Source organism: Artibeus jamaicensis, unplaced genomic scaffold (assembly GCF_021234435.1).
Source record: "Artibeus jamaicensis isolate MK-2021 breed Jamaican fruit bat unplaced genomic scaffold, CSHL_Jam_final contig_548, whole genome shotgun sequence".
Lineage (NCBI taxonomy): Eukaryota > Metazoa > Chordata > Mammalia > Chiroptera > Phyllostomidae > Artibeus > Artibeus jamaicensis.
Window position 1 is genome coordinate 17,089,712 of NW_026521883.1, and position 15,768 is coordinate 17,105,479.

The 15,768-nt window shown below is 40.2% G+C and overlaps 1 protein-coding gene across 2 annotated transcripts in view; it reads left to right on the forward strand.

The window, feature by feature from the left end:
- RAB27A (RAB27A, member RAS oncogene family) overlaps positions 1 to 10,995 on the forward strand; it is a 69,416-nt gene extending 58,421 nt beyond the window's left edge. For both annotated transcript variants that reach the window (XM_037151042.2, XM_037151043.2), the window contains one exon: positions 8,725 to 10,995. In XM_037151042.2, coding sequence (XP_037006937.1) covers positions 8,725 to 8,923 — 199 coding nt within the window. In that variant the 3' untranslated portion in view covers positions 8,924 to 10,995. The remainder of the gene's footprint in view (positions 1 to 8,724) is intronic.
- The last annotated feature ends 4,773 nt before the right edge of the window (positions 10,996 to 15,768 follow it).

Below are 15,768 nucleotides of genomic sequence, written 5' to 3' on the forward strand. Positions count from 1 at the left end.
CTCTTTCTTGGTCTGATGAAGGTTCAGCAGGCAGGGAGTTGCTGAAAGCCTTTGGACAAAGAGGGATGTTATGAGTACTTTGTTCAGATCAGTCTGGGGGTTGTGGTTGGAATGAAATTGGAAGGAGGAAAGACAGGAATGGAGGTTGCAGTGATCCGTGAAGTGGGCAGGGGCTAAATTTGTGGGAAAAGAAAGGGACTCAATCAGAGAAAATACACAGGGTGAGGCAGAAGAGCAATTTAAATCTCTCTCAAGTCTAGCTCATGCAGCAAGAGGGTCATTCCCATCAATGATACTGGCTTACCCTGGTAAGGATTTGCGATAAGATGTGGAGGTTTTCACTCAGGGGTAGGTGGTGTTGAACCACGTTAGAAGCACCTGGGGAGCTTTTAACAAATACTCATGTTTGGGCCTCACCTCTGGGCTTCTGACAGAATTGGTCTGGTGTGGTTTATCAGGCACAGTTCAGTTGAATATATACTCGCATATAAAGGGATTTGATGTCATGCAGTTGTGGGAGCTGCGTAGGCAGTCTCTGTAATGCGCTGAGTCTGATGCCAAAGCTTGAAGTCCACAAGACAGGTGGTCAGGAAGGGAAGACAGATTTAAAGAGGGGGAGAGCGAGAAGCAGCTGGGGCCTATGCTGACAACCGAACCCTGTGTCAGCATTGCCTCCTCTGACCTGGATGGCATCAGTGTCCTGCAGCAGCCAGGACACTTCTCACAGAGCTAAACAAAGACACCTGGCCCAGGAGTTGGAGAAGCTGAAGGAGGACCTGGCGAAGGTGGAGCAGGTGCAGGTGCGGCTGCTGGCTTATGCCAATGAGATGAACCAGCAGATAAATGACAGTGTATGAGAGCCACGGAATGGCTTCTGCTTCATTTCTGTCCCCCAGATCTCTGTGGTTCCCCCTAACTGGAAAGGAATTCTGGGAAATGTTGTTCAACCTAGCCAAGTTGACTTATTTCAAAGCCACTATAGGTGGGGGCCTGGGCGCTGGTGAGCTCTTAAAGCTCTTCACATGATTTTCTGACACTGTGTTTGAGAACCTCTACCTGAGGTGACAGAGCCCTGCGGGCGATTCGGATGGGCTCCTCCAACGGCTGTTGAGAGGCACTCCTGCCCTGTAGTGGCAGTGATCAAACACCAGGGAGGATGCGAAGTGCTGAAGCTGGGAGCTGTGTCGCAAGCGGGTCAGGAGGAAGTAAGTGATGAAGCAATGGAAACCACGAACCTGGACCATGCTTTTCAGAAGTTAGTAAAGGTCAAAAAGAAGAAAATAGGGCAGCCAGTAGAGTTGGCTAGATCAAACAAGTATATTCTCCAGTATTGGGGCACAGTCAGGATTGACTTCCTCCCCCTCCGGGCTTCTTCAGCCCTTTGCTTGTTGTCTTGGTGCTCAGATTTCCACTCCCTGCCCAGGAAGAGCCCGCATTTGCCTTCTGACCCTGTGGGGGAATCTGTGGATACAGGATAGTTTCTCCTGTGCTCTGATCCCAGGTTTGGGGATATGTTAGAGGCTCAAACTGAAGTTTCAGGATTGAATTAAAATGAGGAGAGATAGAAGTAGCAGATAAAGTGATTGAAACTATCGGAGAAGAATGGAAAGGGTTGGAAACAGAATTCTCCTAAGAATAAGGAAGTATAAAGTACAGTTCTATAGGCTGTTTGCCAGTCTCAGAGGAAAATATGATGGAGCAATTTGGTTCATTGCTTATAGCAAGTTTGACATGGAAATTTAATGATCCTTTCTACAGAAATCTTTTTTATTCTTAATGACAATATTTTCATTGGTTGCACATGCACTAAAGGGCTATGTTGGTGACTTAATTTATGTGCTGTCTGCAAACGTGGTTTATGGCATATCTTCTGTCATTGCTGTGTTGTCTGACACATTTGCACTTTGGTTATTATTTTGCTACCTTCTGTCCTCAATTCAGAAAAGTGGATTATTGGTTCACAAGTGATTTTCTGAAATATATGTACATTCAGAAAATGACAGACTATGTCTCAGAAAAGCTTTGCAAAGCTAATAAAAAACATGTTACGGGGCAGACATGGAACACCAATCTGCCTGTGCTGGGTCGGGCAAATCAGTGAGCGAGAACTTCCTCCAGCAGCCTTCATCTGGGAAATTTATTTTCGGTAGACCGAAAATCCATCTACCTCTCATTCCCTGTAAAGTCTTTTTTGCTGTAAGACTTGGTAAACATGATGTTCTGATATCACTTCCTAACACAATGAAGTGATTTATTAGTAAAACAATCAAATTTTTCTAGAATACATACAAAATAATATTTTCCAGTGTTTCATATTGAATAATATTGTCAGTGAAGTCACAGAAGAGAACAAAACAGGTTCATTCAAGTCTGTTAGTCCCGCCAGTCAAAATACTATTACAATTCACACTGTTGCTGAAACACTTGTGAGAATAGCTACAAAGCCAGTGACAAATGTGTTGGAAGAGAGCAGAACACAATGTTGCCGACAGTCCTTTTGCAGGTGGTGCTGTTGGACCTCAGGCCTCAGTGAGCTTCAGAATACCTGACCACTGGGCCCCAGTTTCTGATGCAGTAGGTCTGTGTCTCAGAGCCCCCGAATTTACATTTCTAACTGATTTCCAGATGTTGCTGCTGGTGGTTGAGGACAGCACTTTGAGACCCATCAGTGTAGGTGCCAAGTTACTATCATGTGTGCATGCTGGCAGATAGTTTCCTGGACAGAATAGCTGGACAGAATCACTTTCACACAAAATATGAAGCTGTTGTTTACTTGTGCCATGTGTGGGTGAGGGTAACATGTTCAGTTATTTCTCATTGGAGAATCCATGCTAAAGAGGGAAAGGAATGTTTTCCCCTTACACAGTTAATTGTACCAGCTGTGATATAGACTTGGAAGGGGTGCTGGGACTGGGACTGAAGGAGTGCCAGCCACAGTGGGCAGGCAAGGAGTTGGTGAATAAAAGCATGGCTGCATGCTTTTTTAGGATGGTTGCACCTATCCCTGGCTGGTGTAGCTCAGTGGATTGAGCATTGGCCTGCAAACTAAAGAGTCAGTGGTTTGATTCCCAGTCTGGGCACGTGCCTGGGTTGCGGGCCAGGCCTTCAGTAGGGGGTGCATGAGAGGCAACCACACATTGATGTTTTTTTCCCTCTCTTTCTCCTTCCCATCCCCTCTGTATAAAAATAAATTTAAAAAAAAATTAAAGATGCTTTCACTTAAGTTCCCTCCCAAGCTCTGCCTTACTTAACGGAGATAGCTGGTAGTCATGATAAGCCTTTTGTTTTTGATTCAGAGTTGCAGAAAATAGAGAAAATTGTGAATGAGATGGAAGCATGATGATTGAATGTACACCTTTCATGTACTGGGCAAAGAAATTAACAGCAAATTAAAAAAATTGAAATATAATTGACATATAGTGTTGAATTATTTTCAGGTGTATGATATAATAATTTGGTATGTGCATATACTACAAAATGATTACCAAAAAATAAGTTTAGTTAACATCCATCGCCACATATAGCCACAAATTTTTTTTCCTTGTGATGAGACCTTTCAGGGTTTACTCTTTAAGGGGCAGCACATTTAACGCAACTTATCTTCCCATGGAAGGCTGTTGGCTATTAATGAGGAAGATGCTCAAGAGTTTTTGGAATGAAGGATGAGTTTGAAAACATTTACTTACAGCATTCATAACATGAGTGCAGGCCGTTTCTGGAGTTTCAAGTGGCTTAGTTCAGCAGAATGCTCAGTATTCATCTAGTCTGAGCTCGATGAAGGGAGGTATGAGTGGCTTGAGCTCTAGTAGCTGGCTTTGCAGACTGGATGACATCAGAGCCCCACACAAGTCAGCACAGGGTCTAGATTTCATTTGGCACAATCTCCCTGGTTGAAACCATCCATACCCTAGCCCTTTACTGCAGTGATTTTCAATCGCTGCGCCTTGTACACTGGTGTGCCATGAGACCGTTTGGTCAGGGGCACGGACCTCTTTTCCCTTAGATTGTCAAGTTAACAAAATGACCACAGCCAACACAATAGTAGCCTTCTGGTGTGAATGCCCTGTCTTGAACCATAATATATAGGTCATATAATAGAGTTGAATCTTATTGGTCACGTCACATGATAAGGTTGCGTCTGATTAGTTAATTCTTGGTACCAGAAATCTTTACGTATAAGTGTAGGCATGTGACTTTTTAGAAAGTTACTTTCAAATTACATTTCTATTACTATTACTATTTACTATTAGTAATTAATATTACTATTAGTAAAAGGGTAGATAATTACTATTATTATTCTTTTGTGAATAAATCAAAATTATACCTATTTTTGTCAGATCAGCAAAAAATGTATTTTCTGTGTGCCACAGAATTTTAGTAATTACTTTTTGTGCACCATGAGATGAAAAAGGTTGAAAACTGTTGCTTTGCTGTCATATTGTGTTCATTAAGCATCCAGCAGACTTTGAAAAGTAGTGAGACTCAGTTCCTACTTTAGTGAAAAATTTCCCCATAACTGCTGATCAGACCACGTGAGCAAATATCTAGAACCACTTGGGAGAATTCTTAAATACAATTGATTTTATTCCTAACAAATCCTAAGTGGGACCGTGGCTCTTCTATTTTTTTTAGAAATAAATAATAGAAAAGCAATGAATTGGATGTGAATCCCACCTGATCTATGGCGTGAGCTGGTTTTATAGCCATCTTAATGGAAAACTGCAAATGATGATGCCCCCTTATCGATTTGAAGCTGTTGGTCATTTTCTTCATTTTATTTTATTTTTAAATTTGTGATTAATCTATTTTTTAAAGCACACGAGATTGATGTTCTGCAAGTGTTCCCAATGGCCATTTGTGGTTGCTTACAGCTTGATAGCACCGTTAGTGGCACAGGACTTTTCAAAGATTTGCAGATACGCTCCCTGGTAATGCTGTTTTAGCGCCAACATGTGGAGAGAAGGAGCAATACCACTCTCTATGGTTAAAAAATTACAATTGATCCACTTGAATTTAAACTAAGATTACTAAACTTTTGCCTAGTATATTTTGGGAAAAGCAGAATATTATTTTTAGAGAAAAACCTTATTAGTTAAACTTTTATTGAACAGTTGCTGGATGCTAGGCTTGTGCTAAGCCCTTTACATGCATTATTTCATTTCCTCCTGGACACGACCCTGTGAACCACGGTTACCCCTCGTTACACAGGAACAGAGAAGTATTCAGATGAGGTTCCCCAAATGCCTTCTAAAGGTGAAGGCCCAGAAGATGTGAACGTGCGAGTATTACTAACTCCATCCACTAGACTTTCTATGGCCTTAAGACAAACTGAACAGTCTAAGTTTCAAATGTGTACACGAGGCACATTTCTGTCTCTGGAGCATCATTCTATTATGGAAGGAAAGTCTTACTCCAGGGTCTGCTCTGTGATCACACCTAGTTTGCTTTTTGTCTGGCAGGGCAAAGAGCTGAGAGTGGAGAGGAGCGAGCGCCAGTATTTTGTTCCCACAGGAACAAACCCGCACTTCCCTGATTGCTCAGGAGACTCTGATCAGTCTAAAGATTGTACAGTTGTCAACCTGACTCCTGGTCTTATGATCTGGAGGTTCACAAATGGCAGGAAAATACACTTTAAGTGAAGGACGTAAGTGTGTTGCCTGAATTTGGAACTATAAAAATAAACTACATCTTGTTAATATTGTATACCTTTTAATATGGGAGACTTAAAATATACATCTAATTCATACACCCTGAAATACCACCAATTACATATTTGCTGAAGTTAGTAAACGGGAGACAGTAGCTCATAGCTCTGCTAGAGGCATCAGTCATTTATACTTGAGTATTAATCAGTAAAGTAAGATCCATTTTCTGTCAGCATTTAGTGATGATCACTTGGGGGAATGAGGGGCTCAGTGAGGAGTGAAGAGAGGCAAGTGCTTTGGAGCCCGAGGCGCTCTGGCTGGGGTGGGTCAGCCTGCCTGAGCTGTCCCTTTAGGGCACTGCTGTAGGTCAGTGACATTGTGGATAGAGTCAACACTAGTGGACTAGTCTGGGAATTTAATGTTTATAATGTTGCCAAGGTCTCTTGGAGCTATGACTTTTTATGATTCTGTGACACTGCTTCTATGTGTTCCGAGTTTTAAACAACAAAATCACAAGCAAACTTTTGTACCGAACCCATTTCTGTGTTGGAAGTAAGACATACTTATCAATGACACATTTGTCAAAAAATGACACATTTCCTACATGTCAGATTTCAATCTAAGTGCTTTAAATGTCCACTCACTTAACCCTTATAAGAAGTTCCAGCTATTACCTATTTTCCAGATGAAGCAGCTGAGGGCCAGAGACGAATAGCTCGCCAGTGCTCCATCGAGGGTAACAAGTGCTAAGTTCGCATTCAGGAAGCCTGGGTCTGGAGGTTATGGCTCTTGACCATTGTCCAAATGGCCTGTGATTTCCACGCACAGGTTTCATAGTCTTTAAAAGTACTTTCAACTATGTTTCCTCACTTTTATCTTGAAACTGACTTTGGGGTAATTTTCAGGAGCCCAAAGGGAAGAAACTATGGAAAGTAGAAAGAGCTCAATGGCCATTCAGTTGAGGCATTCAGTGAGTTGGAGGCCTCTAGAGTTGGAAAGATAGTTATAACTGAATTTGTGGAAATTTTAAAAACTAGATGCATATTATTATGATTAGTATTTATATGGAAGTTATTATTTGACTACTTTTATTTTCTATTTTCAATTTTAGCCCATTGTTCTTTGGGGGGAGGGATTCATTTTCCAGTTGCTTTTCCATGAAACAGCTTTCTAAACCACAACGGAGTGATCAAGCCTTCCCCTTAAGTCTAAGAAATGTTCCGTAGACATTAAATGATTCTTCATGGGTATAACTGAGGAAGAGCATGGTGAAGAAAATGTAAGTATGTGAGCCTTGAGAATTCTCTATCCAAAATTCAATTTCTGCAACAATGGCAACATCACAAACTCTCCCTGAGACTTAGCTCAGTAACATCATAGGCCCTCGTTGAATAATTGTTTACTGAGTCCCCATAAAGGATGCCCTCTTAACACTTGCTAATCAAATATTGCATGAGACCAGGAAGGGCGGGTAGAAAAGATGCATTATCTTCATTTTGTGGATAAGGCAGGTGATAACGAGGGAGGAAAAAATACCGACAGTAACCAAAGTGGTAGACAGGCAGGAGGTTGCAAAACCACGAGACCATGCAGTTTGCCTGACAGACACCCTTCTCTGATTAAGATATTTTGGAGTCAGCATATGTCAATATGCTGTCAATACAGACATGGTAGAATCATTGGAGCAACCCTCTCTTGCAAAACAGATGTGTAGATAAATGCTGAAATGAAGTCAGTTCCTTAACCAGTTTTTAGAAGCCATACTAAAGCAGGAGAGAAGTGCAGAAGTCAAGTTGCCAGTCCTGTAGGAAGTGTGCAGATAGGATGCCAGTGGGCGTCAAGGTATCGCAATGGAGAAATAGCCTTCCATCCCTACACACGGATACCCTAACCTGCTTCTTAGTGATGTAAGAAGCAGAACAGCCCTGAAAACATCTGTAAAAGCACAAAGATGGTTTCAAAAATCTGTAAAAAACTCTCATGTGGAAGCTGCTTCTAGCCAGGAAATAACACAAGAGTAAGTGAAATTGTAATTCGAGTCATTGATGCAATGTTTAATGCTAGCACAACACAGGGAAACAAAGACATTCTTTAGGGAGAGTATTAGTGGGGGATTTTTACATCCCTATAAATGGAAGAAATACTTTACTGAATTCAATTGCAGAGCTCCTTGAAGTGTTAAAACATTTTTCTTTTGGAGTTTTTACATCTGAGAGCATTTTGGTCAGATTCCTTAAGTGGTAGAAATGAAATCAACAGTTTGAGGAAATACAATTTTATTACCATGTTCATGGTTTTATTAAAAAAAGGTAGAAGAATCTGGCCGTTGATTAATCCTGTTGTAAAGACTAATTCAGTGCATTAATTAATCCTGTTGTAAAAATTAGTTCAGATGTATAAAGCGTGGCCACCATGAGATTATGTGAAAAGCAGCCTTATAGTTTTGAAATAAAGCTTTGTGAGTTACTTAAAAAATTGCACGCATACCACAGGTCTTTGGATAACAAAACAAACATACTTAAGAACTGAGAAGCAGAATTCAGAATGTCTTCAGGTGGATGGCCCAGGAATACCGCCACCTGGAGGTGACAAGCAGCCAGTGACCTCAGATTTCTCTCTGATGTCAGCATTTTTAGTTTTTTTCATCTCCCCGTGTGCAGCAAGTAAAAGAGATTGGCCTGCTTTGGAACTCCCCATATGATGTATGTAAGTTTGGACGCTGTCAAGCCTGTGGCTGAGTCAGTTACACCGGAATCAAACAGCTGTGGATTCCACGACTAGCTCTGTGCCTTTCTGGCATTATGACATTTGGGCGAGTTACTTTGTCTTCTTGGGCCACAGTTTAATCATCTGCAAAATGGGAATAAAAACTCTAGGAAATTTTACACCTCTATTAGGAATGCAGTGTCAATGATTTTATTGTCTTTTTTATTTTTTTAAATGTAACATGCGCTAGTAACATGTTTTGTTGCCTTGTAGGCTTGTATTTGTACTCTGTTTTATAAGCAGAATTATCCAGGGCAAAGCTCACTGTCCTTTCCTTCTACTAGTCATCATATGAATTGTCTCTGCCTTCCAGAATCCCCTACTTTGAAACTAGCGCTGCTACGGGGACAAACATAAGCCAAGCAATCGAGACGCTCCTGGACCTGATAATGAAGCGGATGGAACGGTGTGTGGACAAGTCCTGGATCCCGGAAGGAGTGGTGCGGTCTAACGGCCACGCGTCTACGGAGCAACTGAGCGAAGGAAAGCAGAAGGGGGCCTGCGGCTGTTGAGGGGTCAAGTGAGCTGCGCAGTGACCGAAGTGGCCCGCGCCTGTAATCTTCTCCCTGGGCAGTGCCCCGCCCAGAGAGAGATGAATGGGCGTTGTGTACAAACTCCTTCTCACCATTCCAATTAGACCAGTCAGTGAAGCATCCAGTTTTAAAATCAGTTTGCTGCAGCTTTGTAAATATTTCTTGAAGATCTAGCCTGAGAGTTAGGAGAAATGTTGCACATAGCCAAAAGTGCCTTATAAATCCTTAGCCTGTGGCAGTAGATCATCAAGGATTCAGGATTTTGTAGCCACTGTGGAGTGTGTTTATTAGGAAGAATGACTGAAGTTATTGTCACCTGCCTTGACATCGATCGGCCTGGTGCCTCACATTCAAGATCTTAGATGAAATTATAAAACAAATTAATCCAAATGAAATCATCTTACTTGTACTGTAAGTAACCTTCTAAAATGCCATCTCAACTGCTGGAATATTAAACAAAAATATACACAAACATCAGTTCATTGTCCTTCAATATTAACCTATGTAAGCATTCTCTTTAAAATGAGCACTGGACAAATTATGGCCATATCTATAGATCTCAGACAAACTGGATTGGCCAATTATATACTCTCTGTGGTTCTTGTAGGTGGGAAAGGGATTGGGCAGGGGTGGCCTAATGTAACTGAGCAACTGAAAGGCGGGGTCTCCGGCTCCCTGCTGTGTTCCACTTGCTCCGAGAGTCAGGGAACTCGATTTTCATGGCTTTAGTTCACTGTGATCTGTGCATTTACACTTGACCAGCATGCTGGCCACATCTGAACACAGCTGGTGCTCATGCTGAAGTTACTTGTAGTAAGTGAATATATAGCTTCTATTCCTTCACATTTACAATGTTGGCCTGGCATCTGCAGACCACACCTTCAAATAGCACATGAACTGCTGATCTTCTGTGCTCACCATCGACCTCTGTGTTCTTATTTGCAACTTGTTTCATTTTTACATTGGTGGAATTGATGGAATTAGTTTTTAATTATGTAAATTTTTATTTGCCATTTAGTGGAAGATAGATGTTTATATGTAAGCAGTCACATTTATACTCTAGCACAACATAAGAAAAACTAAATGTTCTGTAGTCTGTGTTTCTCACGGAGATCACGGGCACCTGTACTTGCTGGGTCTCACCAAGCTCATGTGTTCTCCTACATGGCCAACCTGTCTTCATGCCAAATTAAAGGTGGTTTTGGAATAGGCTTCATGGCAGTTTATAAAGGTCAAAGGGGAAATTCTTATTTATTAAAGTTGTTTAAATAGGTTAAAATATCCAAAATACTCAACAGCTATTTAGAAAGAGATACATTATCATATAAATAAAGAATAAAAGTAAATGTATTTTGTGGAGGCAAACGTTTGGCAGAAGTATAGTCAGAAAAACACAACTATGGTGGAAAGCAGTTGCTCTTACGTGATTATTTTCAAACACACTTTTACTGAGTATCTGGTCCGGTTTTTTTGCCACTGCCCTCCTTCAGTTCCCTTAAAAACTTAGCTGTGGTTGCTAAGATGTTATGTATTTCTGTCCTTAAAATTCGAACTTCTTTTAAATCCTAAAGAAGTCGTCGTGTCCTTGAGTTGTGTGTTCCAGGGACGAAGGACTCAGACCCTTCTGGGGCAGAGTCATAATCACAAGCAGTGCCTTCGAAAGTTGCCGTAAATGTCACTGGAGTAAGTCGTGTTTTCATATCAGGGGACATTTACTGTGCTCTATTTGTGCAGTTAAAAAGAAGTCAAATTTCTGTTTCCGTTTTTCAACAACCAAAGGAGCAGCTCGCTACAAATTTCATTCGCCTTAAATATAATGTACAGTTATGTGTGTATACATGACACAGTGCACATACACGAACCATCTTTATGATTGAAATAACTAACCTGTATTCTCTTTGGAAAACCTTTGTTTAAATTTGTTATTGAAGTGCCATATTTTTGTGAGTCAATGTATTTTTCTATTTATAAGCCTGTGTAACAGTGAAGTGTATCTTCTGTGAACAGGGTGCCAACTGAGCTTATAATAAAATAATGATATAGTCTCTCCAGTTTGTATGTGAACATAACTTCCTTTCCCAGCACACTGTTTCAAACCAGAGGTCATAATGCTGAAGGAAACCAAGTTCAGGGACACAGATCCATTAGGTCCTGGATGAGGGGCTGGCCAGGACAATACGTTCTGGCAAAGCAATCCAAATATGTTATTACCAAACGTGTGTGGAGCACCTGTGCCCGCCTCGCTTACTCCCCTGCGTGTGCACTGGCTTTGGAGCCGTGAAATGTGCCGCTGCTTCAGGAGTATTTGCTGTGCTGTTTAAAAAGCTGGTCTTCCCATCTATTTGCATGGCTCTCTCCCCCATCTTTTAAAGCTATTCAGATGTCACTTTTCCCAAAAGGACTGTACTTTCCAGTTTATATACAATATTGATTGCTCCCCTTCATGGCCCTAACCATATTGTTACTTCTTCACCTGTTGTCCAGCTTTGCTTTTGTACAGGTCACTCATCAGCACCTGATACATTCATATGTTCATCTCCTAAAAGATTTAAGCTCCAAAATTGTTTTGTGCTACCCAGAAATATGCTACCCGGCACACATTACTCAAATGGTTATTGGTTGATTGAATATAGTACATAAGAGGCAGCAAGGTTGATTAAAATAGTGTTCAAAATAGGGGTCACTATTAATGTTCAAAGACAGATGGGTAGAATTTAAATATTAACAGCTTCAAAATGTTTAGAAAGGCTCACATATTATAAATCCATATTGGCTTATTATGAGACATTAGGAAATCAGAAGTACATTCTGATCTTTTGAAGTCGATGTAAAGATAGTAAAAAATTATTTAAGAAATATTCTGTAAGGAATGTTTTGTTTGGCATTGATTGTATAAATGGAAAATCTCCATTCTGGGCAATCTGACTATATGATAGTGACTATATAACTGAAAAAATTCTTCCACTCTAAAACTCTTAGGTAATGTTGAATAAAATATAATGAACATATATTTAAATGTGCTGTTGACTGCTCAAGAACGTAAGGGAAGTACCCTAAGACTGCCCTTCTCCCCCACAGCTCAGATGGCAACCACAACGGCAGTGACGGAGGGAACTTACAAGCTGACACTGAGTATGGTTTGGTTCTGACAGTATTAATATCCAAGGCGCTTTGTGTTAGTGGCTACGTGCCGTTCGGAGAGAAAGCCTGGGATCTGTTAGAAGTAGTGCGCTGGAATGGAGAGCTCCCTATCCACAAACACACAAAGCCTGGGTCCAGTACGTCTTAGTCTCCCCTGAGAATTTATAACCCTAAGTCTGTTTTTATACAGGTTTGAGGTTTGAGTTTACATTACCCTTTCCCCCTTCCTTTTCTGGGAATGTCTAAGCTAAGAAATTAATTAAAGGCTTAACAATGAAGTGATTTGTGGTTGATGATCCATCTGGATTACTTGGCAGAGGCAAAGCAAAATCTTTTTGGAGTGAACATCTCCACCCAGGCCTTACAGGATTCTTATAGAAAACACCCTACTAAGTATGGACTCACAATTTAAAACAACAACTCATTCCTTCCTCAAGCATGAGCAAGGGCCAGTAAACCCTAAACAGCAGTACTTAGCCATGAAGAACTTCAAGTAATATACTTACCAAGTGGATACCATAAAATAAAAGTGTTTAAAATCATTGCAAACATTAAAGGAACTGAGACATCTGGGAAGACAAGAAGACATTATTAAAGATACAAGATTGGTTTGAATTAAAGCATATTATTTCACCTATGAAAAACACAGCCATTGATGTTGAAAACTAAATGGTCAGAAGTTAAATGGCAAGTTTGACAGGGCAGAAGAGAGAACTGCTGAGCCAGAAGCTAGGTCAGAGGAAATTACCCAGAATTAGCAGAGAGAGATGAAGAGTTAGTATGAAAGAGACCAAGAGATCTAGAGGAAAGATAAAAGCTCCAACTTATGTCTAACAGGCATTCTAGGAGGATAAATTAGAGAAAATAAAGGAAGAAACAATATTTGAAAAGGAAATAGTTGAGAATTTTTCAGTAATAATAAGAGTCATACACCTTCAGTTTTAGGAATTGTCATTCTCATGCAGGATACATGAATAGTATTTCCAAGATTTCAATTCAATTTCTTGGATGTGAAACACATGGTTTTCTCCCCTTTCTCTTGTATTCTATTATGATTAAAAGGAAAAAAATGCTAAGACCGGCTACTCATCTATCCAACCTAAAGTGAAGCACTGAGTATGCTCATAGGCTGAAGGCAACCGAGTCTCAGATGAAGCCTTAAGGTAGGGGATTAAAAACGTGTCGAGGGGATGTGCGCTCTGACATTGAAGGACAGAGGGAGAAGCTGGGTGGTCACGTGGGTGAGAAGGGCAGGACGTTGTTCAAGCTGCAGGATGAAACATCCGGGAAGAGTCTGTGTACAAGAGTTTAGGATGACTGGTGAGATTAAACAGGGCTGAAATAATGTTCAGTCTCCTGGTTGACAGGTGTTGGGCAAATGTATGTTATTAAAATTTCTGGTGTTTGCCTTGGTTTTTAGCATTGTTCTAGAATTACTAGACAAATAATTAGACAAGAAAAATAACTGTATGCCCTGGCTGGTGTAACTCAGTGGATTGAGCGTGGGCCTGTGAACCAAAGGATCGCAGTTTGATTCCCAGTCAGGGCACATGCCTGGGTTGCAGGCCAGTTCCCAGCAGGGGATGCACGAGAAGCAACCATACATTGATATTTCTCTCCCTCTCCACTTACCCTCTGAAGATAAATAAATAAAATCTTAAAAAAGAAAAATAACTGTAAATACTAGATAAAAGGAAAAATTATATGTAGTTGCACATTATAACTAGACAAACTGATGCTAGAGTTTAAATAAAAACAATAAGCTGTGAAGAACGTCCAGAAACAATGAATGAGAGGTAAAGGAAGGGAGAGGAGGACTTCAGGGAAACCCAGTTATTTAAAAAAATTACTTTTCACAAAAAGGTGGAACTGGAGAGCATTATGCTAAATGAAATAAGCCAGGTGGCAAAAGAGAAGTACCATATGATCTCACCTATAAGAGGAACCTAATGAACAAAACAGATGAGCAAAACGGAGCCAGAGGCATGGAAATAAGGAACAAACTGACAGCGACCAGAGAAGGGTCTAGTCAAGGAACAGACACAAATGCCCCATGGACAAGGGCATGGACAACAGGGTGGGGACTGACTGTGGGGGTGCGTGAGGGGGAGCAGGAGAGAGCAACGGGGGTGGGGCGGGGAATTGGGACGACTGTAATAGAAAACAAAAAAAATTAAAATAATTTAAACACTTTGTAACAGGCACACACATAGACAAATGCATCCAACAGCAGAGTCCAAAGGTAGACCCATAGAGAAGGGAACATACGGTATTCTCTGGAGGGGTCCCAAACTGCAATCCTGTGTCATTATTTACACTTAAGTAAATTCCAGAGTAGTTGCAAATTAAAATGTGAAAGATGATACTATAAAAACAATGGAGAAAAATTAGGAAAAACAATTTTGAAGAGGAAAATTCAGTTCCAACCAAACACTAAATCTAAAACCATAAAAGATTCGATAAATATGGATACACACAAATAAAACATCACATGGAAAAATACTGCAAGCAAACTTTAAAATATTGGTAAATTAGGAAATAATTTCTGTCAGCAGAGCAATAATCTTAATATGTAAAGTACTATTAAAAGTCAACAGCCCAGGCTGGTGTACTCAGTGGATTGAGCTACACAGGTGCCCACTTGGGGACCTGTGTGAGAGGCAACTGATAGGTATTTAAGAAAAAAAAAATCAACAACACAGTGGAAAGCTGAAGGATATAAATAGGCAATTCAGAGAAAAAATAGATTTCAAACATTTGAAAAGATTCCTAACTTCATTCATAATTAACTGCAAGTTAAAATAATAATAGAAAAAAATTAACCTTAGATTGGCAAAATCACCTTTCATAAAGAGGTGATGAACAGATAATTTATTGGTAAAAACTTTCAGGAGGTGTTTAGCATTATTTACCACATTTAAAAACTGCACATATCCTCTGACCCAGCAGTTCTATATAAACCTTTATTTTTGAAAAAATTTATCAGTATAGATGGTTATTATGTCAAAAGATAGGAAATATGTTTACCCATAGGCAACCAATTAAAATACCTTCATACAATTGCATATATATATAACTATGAAAAAGAATGTTATGTGTTCATTGATTATTAATAACGTGTGTGTTCAATGCTAAATTATGGGCCAGGAACTATTCTAGGCACCGAGGATATAGCTGTAAACAAAACCATAAGAATCTCTGCCCTTATGGTGCTCCCATTGCAATGAGGAGAGGTAGCTAACAGCAGAAAAGCATGACTATGATGCTTATTAGTGTTATAAAGAATAGAACAGATAATGGGATTATATCCTAAGAGCCCTGAAACACCAATCCAAAAGAACCTATGCACTCCAATGTTCATAGCAGCACAAATTACAATAGCCAAGTGCTGAAAGCAACCTAAGTGCCCGCCAGTAAAATGAGTGGATCAAAAAACTATGGTACATTTACACAATGGAATACTATGCAGCAGAGAGAAAGAAGGAGCTCCTACCCTTTGCAACTGGAGATGGAACTGGAGAACATTATGCTAAGTGAAATAAGACAAGCAGTCAGGGACAAATACCATATGATCTCACCTTTAACTGGAACATAATCAACAAAAGAAAAAAGCAAACAAAATATAACCAGAGACATTGAAATTAAGAACAATCTAACAATAATCGGAGGGGACAATGGGGGAA